General features: G+C 40.5%; 1 protein-coding gene across 1 annotated transcript in view; it reads right to left on the reverse strand.

Moving 5' to 3' along the window:
* The window catches only part of SORCS3 (sortilin related VPS10 domain containing receptor 3), a 285430-nt gene that overhangs the window by 121243 nt on the left and 146988 nt on the right, over positions 1-17199 (reverse strand). The window contains exon 4 of the mRNA XM_051800035.1: positions 11226-11384. Coding sequence (XP_051655995.1) covers positions 11226-11384 — 159 coding nt within the window. The remainder of the gene's footprint in view (positions 1-11225; positions 11385-17199) is intronic.

Consider the following 17199-nt stretch of genomic DNA (forward strand, 5'->3'; position numbering starts at 1 on the left):
CCCACCTTGACCACACCAAAAGTTCTGCCACAGCCTGAAGCCTCGGGAGACATGGGGTAGCAAGAAGCTTTAACATTTTTGTAGGATCACATGGGCCAGTGGAAAGGAAAGGAGAACATCATTCAGGAAGTCTGAGTAATCAGCTGTCACTGGTTAGCTGGCTAACCTTGCACAGCTCACTTCACCTTCCTGTGCTTCAATTGCCCTTCAGCCTCTCTCACTGCCTCATTGACTTTGTCCCTGTATTGGCCACATCCAGCTGTGATTTCTGAACCAGTTAAATGTCCCTTGCATGGCAGTGGTAGGTAAAAAGCCCAGGACAAGACTGTGGTAACACTGACACTGCTGGGTAAACCAGATGATTTGTCATGGCACAAAAGGACTACTGAGAACTGCATGGTGTAAAAATCCCCAGGGTATCCTGGGATTTACAAAATCTAGTTGTATTTCACAAGAGAGTGGTGGAGAGGAAATGTCAGCTCCTGCCTGCTCCTTTCTGGAGCTTCTGTTTCTTTGGCTCTCAGATATGCCTCTTTCAACTGTATAAAAAGATTTTGATAATATACTGATGAAAATATCATATAAAAATGGTGTCCTGTTAAATGGATATGGATATAACATACCCAGCAGGAAATCATTATGTAGGTATTGCCGTCATAGGATCCCCACTGAAACCAAGTCAGAAACGTTCTTTGTGGTCTAGGACCAGCCTATAGGATCTGATGACCTTACTGGGCCCTACATATCCTCAATTGCAACAGGAAGCACAGCTACAAGAGCAGTTAGAAGCAAGCTAGAAAATCCTTTGGTCGACTGTACACATCCTAAAGGTTCCCATCCCTGGATTGTTCACGTAGCCCTCTTCCAGAGTGCTAGCCTTTTTTTCAGGTTATGCAAATGTGCCAGAGGTTCCACAGCTCCTAACAGGAAGCTAAAAGACCACTGTCTTAGGGGCAGAACTCAGAGCAAGGGATAGCCTGCTATTTCCAGGCCTGCTGTTCCTACTCATGACTGCAAGCTCCCAGTCCAACACACGGAAATGCATCCCTCAGGAAGCACCCTCACAGACTGTCCCTGTTCTTGGTTGTTGATCATGTAACAATTGTGCATGTAAGGTGCTTGCTGGGGGGGATTGAGAGACATTGGATTATTATATTAAGTATTGCTTTTCTTTTTCTGTCCCTTTCTTTACTTCTCTTAATCTCCTTTCTTAATATTTTGGGTGACTTAGGACTGGATGGGTTGGATTTTACTAAGTTATATGGGTTAGCATGTGCTAAGTCAATGCTTGGTGGAATGCTTTGTTTTGGTTGAACGTTACCCCTTTAAACTTTTGCCAAATACTCTTACTTCCTAAAGTTTACCAGTAAAGTACCTCCTGAGAAAATGTGTGCAGTGTCTTCTCCTTTGCACTCTCTCTTAAGGTGTTAAAAGAACCAAGGACTCTTCTAAATACTTCAGCAGGATAATTTTTAGGGCCTTGAATATTTATTTAAGTATAACTCCTTTCATGAACTTGAGACTTGGGATCTTACAGCCTCTACCCCTCAACATCATTCATCTAGCTGGCTGCCTCAAGGACACTAGTCTGTGCCATCCCAGTCACCCATCTTTAAGGACTTTAAAGAAGAAAATATTATCTTAAGTAGCCTACTACCATCCCAATGTGCAATATTTCTCAACAGCAGGATCTTGTATTGTCAAGGCAATGTACAAATACTAATAAATGCCACCATTACCTGGACAGAAAGAACAGTCCCCATTGGGCAGACTTCCAACAGCTGCCTGAATCACTGATAGTAATGGGAGCTGCTGGGTCTCAAATCCTTCTGGATAAAGAATGACCCTAATGGTTAACAAAACAACAGCTTCTTAATTTTCACCTCCCAGCAGGTACTCTAGTCCAAGGGAATTAGCATCCCTCTGTACTCAATTCTACATGCCCACAGCAATAATTTCAGGTGCTGGCAGACCTATCTTCCCTAAGCTATAGCTTTAATGTTCTGAAGCATTAAAGAAAGATGAGAGAGCAGCAAAACCCAGGAGACTGAAATTACTTAAAATCCCAAGAGTTTAAAATCCCCCACATAACTTGTATGTCTTTGCAGACACTTTGCAGTACTGAAAGTCTGTCTGTATAGCCACTTCACATCCTAATGTGTAAAGGCTTACATACTTAAAGGCCTTCAATCACAAAAGCATTTATGTGTAACCTTAAAATTAGGCCCAGACTAAACAATTTGGCTGCTCTGAGGTCAGGGTTGCCTTTTATTCTGATAAGTTTTAGTAAAATCACACGTGTTTACATCCATTGTCACAGGCTCGTCTTGTTACTTTAGCTGTGATATTTTAGGCAAAATTAATCCTGTTGTTCTTTACTGCAGAAAAGTCACATTCTAAACTCAAGCATCCACATTGAGTCAACTTCTGGAGGGGAAAGGAACCAAGTTTTTCATGGTCAGCATCAGCAAATATCTGAGGTGAAGTGAACACTTGGCAAATGTTCTTTCTTCATCTAATTCTGCTCAACAGATTTTAGAAGAGATTTAATGTTGTCATAAGGACATGTAAATACTGAGAAAGAGCTTTGAAAAGCAATATGGAAGGCAAATAAAAGGGAATGGGGATTAAAAAAAAAGGAGAGAAAGCAAGAAAAGGGGAAAAAAAGCCTGGGAAACCTTTCTGGGTTCATCTCATTTACCTGCAGCCTGGCAGGTAACTCACATCTACACAAATGAATCCTGATAAAGAAAAACAAAAGACTGTGAATTCCTTCTGAGCTTGCACATCATGTTTGGTCTCTCCTCCAGGGTGGAGGTCATTATAATCTATAGGCATGATAGGAGGAGCTAGGAAACTTAATACTTTTTGCTATTTTGATCATGTTGGAATCATATCCCATGTAATCCATTTTGCACACATCCAGACAGCAGGGTTAGTTTCAAGTCCCCTAATCTCAAGTAATACAGCAAATAGTTACATCCTAGGAAAGGAAATTACTGCCTTGACAGTCAGTGGAGGCCTAGTCAATACAAATGAGTCTAAGGCACAATTTACCTTATCCTAAAATAGTCAACTACATTTGCTTCCAGAAATCAATCAACACCACTTAGAAGATCACCACCAACTACAATGTGAAGCCTCAACACCTAATGTAGGCATACATTGCAACATTTTAGATCTCTACAGTCAGGTAAAATAAATCATGCCCCTGGTGTTCTTATTCTTCACCCTTTTTCACTCCTTCATGTTTATTCCCATCTGCTGTATTTATAACCACTCCTCACCCCACTTAGGCTCCAGATAAAATCAATATACAGTCATGATTTAGCATGGCCCAGGAATAAACCAGGGGATCCTTGCTCTGTTACACAATAAATGAGGTTGCTTCAGAAGAAGAGCACATTTAAGCATCAAATATATCTCGCTCCATTTATCTCTGTATTCCCTTTTCAAAGTAAAACCTGCTCATGAAGTATCTAGAACATAAATAACAAGCAATAGGAAAGTCTGTTCTAACTAAATCAAGTGTCACGAGCCGTTACTTTCTTTTTGGCACCACAAATCATCACAAACCCAAAGTTCAGTATTTTGCCAGGACAAAATTCATGGGGCATTTCTAAAGTAGAGCCAGGGTTGCATAATTTAATTTCTCATCTTCTGTTAAAACTGCCAGGTTTATCATAATCAGAATGATAAATGTAGAGTCATACGTCTTCTTTCCGACAGTAATGCCCATCGATACTTCAAATGCAAACAATTGTGACATCTGACTTTATAAAAACTACCTAGTGCACCAACACCACTTAATTAAATCATTTTAAAACTGCTTTTGTTACATTTAATGAATGATATATTATACTGCAATGAAACATGCAGCAATACAAATACTTCACAATGCCAACAATTAAGGCTCACTTCACTTACAGCTATTGACAACACAAGTGCTCCTCACTTCATTCAGCTTGTGCATTCCAAATGAACTGGTTAGCGAAAAGGGTGCTTTTTTGCTAATGAGTTTTGTAATCAAGGCATCTATTTTAATTTCAAATTGGCTAGATTGGGGGAAATTGCTGAACTAAATGACTAGTTCTAATTAGGATTATAAAAATATTCATCATGCAGCAGAATTTAGCGCAAGGTCTTGATTTCCCAACATTTTGCATATAGCTTTAGTTTAAGAGTGGAAAAAACCTCCTGATAAATTGTCTTCCTTTTAATGAATTGAACAAACACTATATCTGTTTTAGTAGTCCTTTCATTTAAAGGCACTGATACATATTCATGATTTGTAAATGAAGTTAAGTGATTTCGATTCTTCAGTTCATTATCATATTGGAGAAGAGACTTCTGTAAATTGCCCTTAAATATTTCCAATCTCAAGGGTTTGGTGTGGGTTTTGTTTCTTTTTGTTTGGCTTGGGTTTTTCTAACTTTACTAACATTTCAGTTTATCTGTTTGATGGAGCCCTGCCTGCCTGGGAGAGCTGCTGGCAGGTGGCTTGTCCAGCGACAGACACATGATATGTTTGTAGAACCTGATGTTCTCAGAAGAGCATTCAAAAGGCAAAGAGATGAAAGGCTTATTTGTGATTAAGTCATGGGAACAGGGCTCTATCTGCCTTCAGCTTCTGACTTTGTTATAATCCTCAGTGGTAGTTAGGCAATGAAACACTTTAATGACCTGTGCCTGAATACACTAGAGATACTCAGGGGACAACACTTTGTCAGCCTCACGTTTAATTGCAAGCACTCTTGGGCAGGGATTGCTTCTTAATATGAGTGTGTAATACAATGGACCAGTCAGTATGGTAGGGATTTCTAAGAGCAGTTACTGTAATATGGCTTGTATTAAACATGAAACACTACATGTTCCTTTACAACTGGGCAATGTACTCACTTTATTTCCTTCCTCAGTATGGCAGGCCGGCAGGAGTAACTGTTATTATGACAGCTTTCTCAATTTCTTTCCCTTTTAAGTGAAGAAAAGAATGCAATAGGTGTGCCTGTAGCTTCACTCTGTGGGGTGCCCAAATGCCAAGTGACTGGTGCAAGATAAATCTGAAAGCTGAGCATTGTATCCATAGAACTGGAACCACCATCATCATGCTCTTTAAATATCAATGAGTTATGATGAGAAATTAGCCCCAGTGTGTTCTCTCACATCATACAATGAAAGGGTGATTCTACCATCAGGATCCATGTGGGAGCAGAAAGAGCTTATTTTCCCTGTTAAATGTAATGTTCACATCTTGCTAAGAAAAGCTGACTTTTACCCAAGAGGTGCAGTCTTGAGCTGTTGTTGATAAAAAGAGAGGTTACTCACACTTCTGACAACTTCTGACAACTACAATTACATTTAAATTCCAGGACCAGGAATGTTGCTGAGAAGCAGGTGACAGCTCTGGGTGCCTGCTGATTTATAACAAAATGAGATGTGAGGCAGCCACCAACCTGCCTCTCCTCATTAGCCCAACACCTCAGTTTCTAAGAGAGAAAACCTACAGGCATAGGCTGGAGTCACGTCTCACTTCAGACGTGCAGCAACTCCCACTGCTTAATTTCAGCACACCTGCAGCTGCCACCCTGGAATCGTACTTTCCAACAAAAGGAGTTCCAACTCAAAGTGCAACACCCTCACCTGAATACAACCCTGAAGCCCTCATGTGCCTAAGTTTTCATTAGTGGCACAGAAAAACCCAAGACCAGGGGCTGGGGCACTTGCTGGGAATGAAGGTGAATACAACTCCCTACGTCTTTTTGCCACTGAAGCTGAGCAGAGAAGACGGAGGGGGAGGTAAACCTGAAACCCTGCAGTCCTGACACCCTCTGAGACACAGAGACCAAGGGTCCTTCAAGGCTCTGAAGGCTCTCTTAATGGCCCAGCTCAGTGACCTATAATGGCAGGAAAAGAAGAGATGGGGACTTGTCTTTTTTCTCCATATGTGTGTGTTTGTCTGACTTAATACCTTTATACAACTCCTCTTCACAAAGAGCCATATGGAGAGGTCAAGAGGCAAGGGGTACAAGTTGCATGAGGAGAGGTTTCATCATGGTATAAGAAAGTAATTTCTTACAATCAATCACTGGAATCTTCCATTCCCTCAGGGATGTAGTGGAGTTCCCCTTAATAGAGGCATTCAAGACAGGACTGGACTGGGTGCTAGACAATCACATCTTGGCTCCCTTTTCCATGAAAGTTGGGACCAGATTATCTTTTGAGATCCCTTATAGCTTGGACTGTTCTATATGTCTGTTTAAACAGCTCATCACAAAGAATCCCAGACAAAGATGGAAGACTCCTGGAATAAGGTACCTATATTTCCAGAAGAACACAATCCCAGTCTTATCCTCCTCTCAGCGAGTACCACAGGATTTCTTTGGCATCATCCTACTCAACTGGACAATGTCAGACAAAAAAAACCAAACAACCCCACACTTAACTGCCTAACTTCCTTATGTCGTACCAGGAGCCTAGGTCTAAACTCCAGGGGAGAATTTTGCCTGGTGGCAAAAAGGCAATGCCTTCATGGCTTTGGCTCTGTGCCTAGGATATTTAAAAAAAAAAAAAAAAGAAAGACAAAGCAAAAACAAACAAACAAACAAACAAACAAAAAAAAAACAACAACAACAAAAAAAAAAAAAAAAAACAAAAAAAAAAAAACAAAAAAAAAAAAAAAAAAACAAAAAAAAAAAACGCAAAAAACCCACCCTTTCCCATATAGGCACAGTGTTATCTGTTTTTTGGTTTTTTTTTTTTTAATAAATTCAGCAGTGTCTTGACAAGATAGTCAGGGTTGTGACATGTACTGCATTCAATTTTCAGGTCATAACTTGCCACATCTCCCACACCAAAGGAATCTCTCCAGTCAGATCTGATACTGTCTGCCAGGTGCAACTTGGTGATACAGCAGAATGTTATCTTACACATTTTATTTATCACCTCATTCGAAGAGATAATAAGATACCCATTTTATTTTGTTCACTTCCTGCTGAAGAATAAGCCCTATGGAGGGAGAAGCCACTGATTGCCAAACTCCTTGTTTATCCAATGTTCTCAAATTTGTAATAGTGTAGCTGGGGAATTTAAATTGGTATGTTATTGAATTATTCAGTCCTTACCTCTTCCCAGCAAGCTCCAAATCATAGTTTGGTCTGTAAGGAAGAGGTCAAATTGTATCTCTCTGCATAGCTGGGGTTTTTTTCCCTTAACAATGGTGATTTGAAATATTGTAAATATCTTTCTCCCTATTCTCTAATATTTTCTCTTTTAAACAAATTATCTTTTTTTAATGATTTACTAAACAAATATTCATGCAAGAGACTTGTGCATGTTGCACTGAAAGACGTTTCAATGTCATTCTGAGAGAAACTCCATGGAGTTGGAAACTCCCTTCTGTTTCTCCCTCCAGACTGATCCATTCCCCAGAGAGGTATTGGGGTATGGAAAGGTTTGCTTCTTGAGAATTAGTTGGTTCCTTGGATAAATGAAACAAACAATAAGGTACTCAACATATTAGTATCAGAAATGTAAGATCAATTCAAGATATTCATCCCCAGCTGCTATGAATGGCAGCAATGAAAACTGTACCTTAAGTATACGCTGGTAGACTCTGAGCTTTCACAGCACTCCACAAAGCTGTTTCTCATACTTTCCAGTCGACAGTATTGCACCTTTTTTGTATATTCCCCTTCCCACCACACTTTGTAACATTGTTTAAAATGGCTTCCTATATATTTTCTGGGGGAAAAAAATCCATGAAAATTGTTGGATGAAGCCCCTTTCCCTTTGTATTGGGTGATATGTCTAACTGTCAATATAGACACTACTTGTGAGACCCAGTCTGACCTGAAGCAAATTGGCTGTAACGTTCACATAGTGTCCACCTTCTGACAAAGGCCACAGGGGGGCCATTAATGGAACCAACACGTGCACCAACATCAGATTGCACTATTTTATCAATAAAGTAGACACACACACACACACAGAAAGTTACTGGGAAAAGATCCAAGATTTTCAACTCACAAGATGCAACTAATCTCACAGGGCCTGGTGATTGCACAATGTCACATGACTGCTCAGGGGGAAGTAGTACACCCACCCATGCTTGCTTAAAGCCCTGCAAAATTTCCTCCTGCCTATGCTTTACATGTTGTGAGAAGACATGAACTTGCTACGTGGTCATGCCCACACAAACAGATTTCTTGGCTCAGCCATGCTGTATTTATTTGAGGATACAAGCAAGTTTACAATGCAGAGGAGGGTCGTAATTGGCTATAAAAATTAAGAACAGGAACGATATGCTGTGCTGACTCTGGTACCTCGGTTATGTTAAGAAAATGCTTCAACTGAAAAAAGCACTGCTCCATGGTTCCATTTTAGGACCAGATTTTAACCAACACTTCAGGTCATCCTTATGAGCAGTGAAGAAAAGCATCCCAAGTGGCCTGGAATGCAAAGGCAACTTTGCATAAAGGAGAAGCCTGAACTTTGCATTGCTCCATTTCCATTTGACCAACAAGATGCAGACCATTTTCCTTGTCCTTCTCCTGAGCAGAAGAGAGTAGCTGAGATGTGCACACAGATGCACTAGTTTTGAAGGAGCAGGAGCAAAAATCCTCCTGGCCTGCTATTGCTCTATTGGACCAGGGGAGTGAAATTACCACCTCACAGTCCAATCACATGTGCCTACCTTGTATTTTGATTTCTTCTGGATGGCTATCATAAAAAGACTATAAAGCACTAGGAATAGAAGTCCAGTGCTTCAACCCAAGAGCAGATGCTCTGCACTCACTACAGACGGATCTCTTTGCAAACACATACTCAGTATGTCACATCTGGCTTCTCCCATTCACAAGCACCTCATCAGATGCCTGTTTCTTTCAAGGCTGTCTTTGTACAAACACCATATTCATGCAAAAACTTTACCTCCAGTTTAAAAGTGATATCAAACCATTTTGTGACATCAAATAAATTGATTGGTCTTTCTAGACAACTTCAAAATCCCTCTTACATTGAACATCTGAGTGCAGAAAACTATTTGACATTTGACTACCTCCTTCATACAGTAAGGACTTGACACTATGAAAGGAGTGTATTTACAATAGCTTTGTTCTTGCAAATGTCACCCAAGAATCATCAGCAGCACAGCAGCAAAACACCGGGTGCCTGCCATACATTCTGTTAACGACTGGATGGAAAGGTTGCATTGGGAAGCAGAGCAGTAGGACCTTATTTGATTACACTCTCAGTAAATCTTTTGGTAAAGACTTGCACTAGCCTTTCAAAGGAAATTGTCAAATACAGAGGCACACTATTTTAGCTATACAGTTCTTATAGCTGGGATGTGAGACTGACTAGTTTAGAAAGCTTCAACAATAACTGCAGAAATTGAGAATCCAGGTCAGAACACACACACACATCTGACAGACTAACACATGTACTTGGTTTGAGCGGCAAGGTTTTGACAGCGGGGAGGGGGCTACAGGGGTAGCTTCCATGAAAAGCTGCTAGAAGCTGTCCAACAGAGTAAATGCAGCCAGCTCCAAGATGGACCCACTGCTGGCCCAAGTCAAACCCATCAGTGATGGTGGTAGCACCTCTGAGATAACATGTCTAAGAACTGACTAAAAAAATCCAACCAGCAGCTTCAGCCAGAGAGGAATGAGAGAATACATGAGAGAAATAGCCCTGTAAACACCAAGATCAGTAAAGAAGTGGGAGAACATGCCCCAGGTTCCAGAGCAGAGATTCCCCTGCAGTCCATGCTGAAGACCACAGTGAGGCAGGCTGACCCCTCAATCCATGGAAGGAGAAGAGTTTGTGTAGGTGGAACTTGTGACCCCATGAGGGACCCACACTGGGGATAGTCTGTTACTGAAGTCTATTTCCTGCATCCCACGGAAAGGAACCACACTGGAGCAGTTCATGAAGAACTGTAGCCTATGGGAAGGACCCACATTGCAAAAGTTTGTGAAGGACTGACTTCTGTGGGAGGGAGCCCACACTGGAGTGGGGGAAGAGTGGGAGGAGTCCTTCCACTGAGGAGGAAGGAGCAGCAGAAACAATGTATGATTAACTGACCACAGCCCCTATGTCCCACTCCCCTCTGCTGCTGGGGTGGAGGATGTAGAGAAAATTGTGAGTGAAGCTGACAGCGGGAAGAGTGGAGGGATGGTAGAAAGATGGTTTAAGATTCAGTTTTTATTTCTCATTACCCTACTCTGATTTGATAGGTAATAAATTCAATTAATTTTCCCAAGTCAAGTCTGTTTTGCCTGTGTCAGTAATTGCTGAGTGATCTCTCCCTGCCCTTATCTCAAACCACAGGCCTTTCACTATATTTTCTGTCCCCTGTCCAGCTGAGGAAAGGAGGGATACAGTAACTTTGGTGGACACATGGCATCTAGCCAGGGTCAACCCACCACAAGGAGAAAAATCTTAGTGGCTATTCGGCATGTTTTTGCTTTCCAGAGTCTAGGAATGACAGAAACATAAGAGAGGAAAGATGGAAGCTTGGCAAGTTTTAAGCTTTCTAAAATTTTTAACTTAATCATCCAGCCTATGTTGCAGCTTTGGGCTGTAGCAGGCACTACTGCACCAGAATTGCAGCACACAACTCCTTAGCCACAGCACTTTACTACCACATTACACCTGCCCCACTCAGCACCTTTCAAGGTAGATGAGTGTTACGTAAGAGCAAACTTGCTAAGGACAAACAGACTTAAGTGATGTCTCACTAACAGAAGGCACTGCAAAGTGACTTAAAAGTGGCACAGAGAAGTTTGTCATCCGTTGCTGCTCCCTGATCTCCAGATAACTGAGTTCAGTTTGCAAGCAGAATGAGCACCCCACAATGCTCAACAGGCAGCTGTTACAGGCCAACTCAGCCTGAGTGCTCCATCCTCAGAGACAACTCAGCAATCAGAGCCTGCAAATCAATATATTTTTAGAACACCTCCATATGTCATGTCAAATCTCTAATTCTTTTCCCAACTTCATCACTTCACCACACCCATCCTGTAACCCATCACTGTAACACTCGACTCCTTTTAGTGAGCTTCCTTTGGAGTCACTGGGTGGCTTTTGAGCACACTTAAACCTTCAAAGTGAGAACAGCGAAGCACACTATAATTTCTACATCATCTCTGAAAGTGCACAGTTCTAGACAATATCCCCTTCAACTCCTAGCTCATAATCATTGAAACACAAAATCAATTGCTCACCTTTTGATCCAGACTATAGGCCAAGATCCACTCCTCCTGCCTGGGGTGGAAGAGCAAGCTCTGGATATAGAAGTTCAAACGGTACTTCTGGTAGGTAGCCCCTTCATCAGAGCTGATGAGGATGCTGCTCTCAACCTCTGGATCGCTAAGAAGCATGATCTAAATAGAAAAATGGAGGCAAAAGAGTGTTAATGGAAAAGTGAAATTAACTGAACATCATTTAAAAGTAAGGTCATACAGCACTAACTACTATTAGATGTACTGAGAACAGCACTCAACAGTGTAACAGGCCACAGAATTTCCAAAATAGGGTGCTTTTTTAGTGTTTTGGTTTCATTTTATTTGATGATTCACTTGCTGATCTATTTAGTGATTTCCTTTTTTCATTTTAATTTTATTCAGATAAATTCAGAAAGGTCAGTAAGAATGAAAAAATGTTATGTTGGTATAAAAGCTGAACTTGGTTGGATATAGCAACCTCAGGCAGCCACAGCAGGTTTTCCTGACCCTTGTTAGTCTACTACCTCTCTTACCAATTGTGGAATCCTCTCTCTAAAAGTAAAAAGAGCACTCCTGAGATCTAAGGATCATTATTTGGCAGTTTGCAGAGCTATGAATGAGAGCATCACTTCACTGGAAACACAAAATGCTTACCTGGATCAGCTGCTGCCATCTGAAAATGTGCATATGCACAAACATTGATACACGATGTCATATATCATGCTTCCAATTTGTACAGTAAGAGGTATTCACTCTCTCAGCGAAAACATAATTTTCCCCAAGCACGAGAATGTGTATGACCTCAATTTGTACAGGGAAGAAAACACTTCTGAGCCTCTAATTTTAATTAGAAAATTATTACCAGTATTTTAAAATGGGTTGATTCCACACTATCAGATGGCATGCTCTACATAAATGTTATCAAGAAAATGTTGTGGAAACATTAACACCACCTTATTAACATCTGGAGAAAATGACTCCACATTAAAGCAAATGCCAGGACCATAAAATAAAGGCAAACAGTGGGAAATAAATTACAGCTGTTCTAAACTCAGCAGGTTATTGATACAGCAGATGAATCAAATATAGAAACTGTCTATCAGCGGGAAAACAGATCCAGGAATGGCCTTTTTTAGCTCACTGCAGAATGATCACCTAGCTGAGATCTGCTGCAGTTTTGTTACACTCACATGTCCATGACAACTTTTATTATCCAGATTCACAGAGCTCCAGCTTCAAGATTACAATAGGGAAACACATTAATTTTGACAGCAAAAATCAGTAACAAGGAATGGTAAGACCCTTGGAATGTTAGACCTTGATCAAGCAAAAAATTTCAGTGCTTGTTTAATCTTAAGCAGCTCATTAACTCCATGAAGTCATCAAGGGAAAGTGAATATAACATAAATGGTGTCTGATCCTTTCCACTAAGAAATGAAAAGCTGAACTAGAACAGAATGTTTTCCCAGGGTGAAGCCATCTGTATGAATCCAGCTTGAGCTCAAAGCTCCTTCAACATCCCTCACATATACCACTTAATCAGTCCCAAAAATCAATCTCCACCCATTCCCACAGGAAGCCACACCACGGATCCTAAAGGAGTGCATTTTCTTTGTGTTCTAGTGCACAGTCTGGGGAATGAGAAATGTTCCCATATGCAACTAACTCCCTGGAAATTGGCCTTCAGAATAGATCTCAAAGGTCTCCGCCTAGAAGGAAGCTTTGGTACATTTCTTCTTTCTAATCAGATCAAGATATCTATTTTATTTGTCTCCAAAAAATAATGATTTAACCACTATTTCCAAGATATTTTTTTCTGTCATTGGTAACCTAGACTTCAGAGATATTTCATCTGCCCGTGTTCATCTAAAGCATATTGTCTGTGCCAGAGAACTGTAACACAGTTCAGTAAAAACCACTTGTTTCTGCAGAATGGAAGAAGGATGTAAAGCTGCCCACTTAATAAGATAATCCAGAAAGATCTTACATTTAAAATAAAGGAATAAAAGTATTTTCCACCTGATGTCATAGGGGGTTACAATGTTAATAATGCTGTATATTAAAAGGTCACTGTTGGAGTACTGCTCTCAAATAGGGAGCACAAGAGAGCTAACAGTACACAAACAAACGCACTGCCCTTTCACAAATGATCTGCAACACTTTGGTGTTCAAGGAATGAGTCATATGAGATGCAAAAGGCAGCATTTCCACCAAATGATTCACAAAACTGGACAATTTTTTTTTTCTGGATGCATAACAGTGGTTGCAAGATCAGATAAAACCATCAAGCTAGGAAAGGTGGAAGAATCTAACAACAGTCACATGTAGTGGTGACATCACATAAGTCACCTCCTGTCCCTTTGCCTACTTCCTATATCAACTCTCCATTCTTCAAATGAACATACACAACACATCTTTTGTCATCTATTCTCCTAGGCAAGGCTGATCCTGCACAGAGCAGGATGGAAGAAACAGGAGGCTCAATCAAGAGTGGGAAAAAAAAGGCCACCACCAGCCATGCAGCTAGGACTGGCACACAGGTTTGTTACATGGCAAGCAGGAGAAGAAGAGTGAGAGACTCTGAGCCTCATTTTGATTTTTGGTTTCATACTTTTTCTCCTGGAAGCTATCGGGGGGAGGGAACTTTTGGCAGGGGAAATAGCACGACATTTGTCAAAGGCCTGAAACCACCACTTCTCATTATGGGGCCAGGATGAAGGATCTACCCTAGTAGTGATTTAGATTAATCACTTTTCATTAAGAGACAATAAACAAACTCCAGTCAGAATGAGCATTTCTGCCAGCACCCTGTGTTGCCATTTATAATTGCCATAAGGAAGAGCAAAGGAGCACCAGAGAGTTGTCAAATGTAATTTATAGGGTCTTAAGATCTAATAATTTTCTATAAAATTAAATTAAATGGCAGTCTTTACTTAAAAGGAAATTACATTTCACCTTTCTACATTCTAGATTTTATATATATATATACACGTGCATATATAAAATATTCTTTTCAGTTGCTATCTTCTCTAGTTTAAGTGGAGAGGGGGAGGGGAGGCAGGATTGGTGACTGCTAAGGGTAAGTCCTTGAAAACATACTTGAGATGAGGTAGTTTATGCTACGTCCTTTTTCCTGACCTCCAAAATGCAGTGAACAATGAATGGCAAGCAGTAGACTGAACAAAACAGGCTGAAAATCAGATTGAACTTCAGAGAGTTCCTTGGGAATGGATGCAGAGGAAGAGAGCTGTCTGGGACATGGTGCACCTCCTTTAAAGCAGGAGCTTTGGGGACAATCATGACACATACAGAGCTGTTCTGGATGAACCCCAGTTGGGCAGAACACCAGACACCAGCGGGAAAAGCACACAGAAGGAAGATGATACAGAGAGGCCACCCTGCAACATTAACTACAGTGTATGGACTGAGATATTCAGTAGATGATCAGGAAACATATCCAGCTCTGAACACTTCAAGGAGATTTAACCCAGGAAACAAACAGCACAAGCTGCAGGCACAAAGCACAAGGAGGGGAGGTGTGATACCTATATCTGCCATGATGAATTTGGTACACAAACCACAGTAAGAGTCACTCATATTTGTTGGAGAGCATGCAGGACCCTTAAAGCAGCTTTGAACAAATGCAGAAGTAGAGAGGAAGGAAAATGATACCATATTACAGCACAAATGTACAAAGAAGTTATGCCCTCCAATGGGGTTAATATAATAAAAACTAGGGTAGGACTTGTAACTAAGAATCTGAGTTTCTGCTACTCTGATTAAAATTCCAGATGTGTCAATGGGTTAATGCAAACACTTTCCTCAGAATTGCTTTCACACAGGCTATGTGCAGGTGGATGAGTTAAGATGGTGACACATTCCTCTCCCTCTGCTCCAAGCTAGCCAGGCACAAGACAACTGTGATCTGGAATACTGAACTGTACCAGTAATGAGCTAGCACACTTCTCACAGGTACAATGCTACAGCATGCCCAGACTCTACTGGCATGGAGCTACGGGTAGCCTGAGCTCGGATTTGCCTGATCTGTCTACTGCAGTTATGCCAAGGACTCCCCCATAGCTTGGCACTCAGTCCTTCCCTCAGTACCCTTCATGGCTTTGCCCTCATGTCAGCAGGCACGCTTGGCACGTTACATTATCCTTCCTCTTCTGCACCTGAGGCACAAGAACACACACACACACATTCCCCATAGCATCAAATTCAAAAGCTTTATCACCACCCTTGCTCCCTGGCTCTGTGTCATTCAAACACAATAGAAATCTGTCTTGTACACAGCTGAATTTGTTAATAAACCACCACTGGATAAAAACACTAAAACAACATGCCATATAAAGAGCATTTTTATTAATATTAGTTCTCAATGAACATAAACTTTCACTGTAAATTACCAAAGGACATCTCTCTAAATCAGCACAGAGCAGTTTTATAGGTACAATATCTGTAGAAGTAGTACCACTCAGTTACATTAGCAGGAAGGATCGCAGTAAATGAATAAAGAAGCCAGGTTCAAATATATGTCTTTTGTTCCAAGAAATAAGTAGACAGTATTAAACCATTCTGTACTGCCTCCTGATTCTACCTTCACTTTAATGCATTTTCCATAAGTGGTCCTTTTCAGAGGTCCCAGTCACATTCTCATTTGCCTATATAAAGTGCTCTTCTAAAAAGAAATAAATAAAACGCTTAAAAGAAGAAATAAAAAAACAAACAAACAAACAAACAAAAAAGAGATAAAAAAACCCTACAAACCATGCAAGCCTCCATAGCCACAAAAGAAATCCAGCTCCTTAGCAAAGTATTAGAATTTGCTCTGTAGTGCTGCATTATCCTCTCCTACAACTGAACTGAAAAGGGTGTTCTGCCACAAAGACTGCTGCAAAGACAGAAATTTAAGGTTTCATGTTTACAGCTTCATAGGGATTTCCATACTGAATATGCTCAGTTTACAAGTGAAAAGGCTTATTTTGGAGGTTTTTGGCCTCTTCCCACTGGTCTCTCAACTCAGAAACACTTTAAATCCTTCCTAACAACAGGTCATATCTACATCATCAACAAGAAAACACAAATCTGATTAAAAAAAAAAAGAAAAAAAGAAAAAAAGGGGTTTTTTTATTTCTTTTTCATTTTGATTTAAAATATTTAAGGGGTTGTATGGTCCCACAAGACCTACAGGGCCAAGCCTACTTCCCACAAAGTTCCATAGTAGCTTTGAGTTTAAAAAGCCAAAAAGTTTCAACAATTTATGCTGAAATGTCAACACAAATGGAATATTTTTTTTGCTTTGTTTGGATTTATTATGTCCTTTCCTCCTTTTGAAACTGAAAAACTGAAATCCAATGACATTTAAAGGCTTAAAGATACAAAAATCATTTTCTTCCTTCAAAACGTCAGCCCATCACAAATATGTTCAATATGAATAGTTTGGAAATCTCGTATGGGAAAAGTAATTTTTTACCACTGAAGTATTTTAGATTAAATGTTTGACCATCTGAAATTTCTCACTGGCAAATAGTTGGTTATTCATTCTCCTCCCATTCTTTTCCTCTCCAACATCATGACTGCAATTTACTTGCCCTGCAGGTTAAAGGATGCCCTCGAAGGTACGAACACAACCCAAACCTTTTAGAATACATCTGAAGTCCTTCTCTGCTGTTCCCATGGAGGACAGGTGCAACTCATTGCAAAGAAAGTCTCTTCCTTTTTTACTTCTTTCCTCATCATGTGTCAGTTCAATTAAAAAAACTTCAGTTTAATTAAATCAGCCCAAACCCCTCTGAGACAAAAAAGTGCTGGTGCCACAAGTAATAGTCTACTTACCAGCAAACGTAACACCCGTATAAATCAGCTAAGCTAAAGATAGCTTTGAGTTATTTGCACTGGCTTAGAAAACACACCTTAACTTTATACACTTTCAGAGATGACGTTCAGTGATGGCTAAATACCTGCTCACTGC

This window comes from Manacus candei, unplaced genomic scaffold (assembly GCF_025592945.1).
Source record: "Manacus candei isolate 608988 ecotype Guabito, Panama unplaced genomic scaffold, ASM2559294v1 h1tg000050l, whole genome shotgun sequence".
Lineage (NCBI taxonomy): Eukaryota > Metazoa > Chordata > Aves > Passeriformes > Pipridae > Manacus > Manacus candei.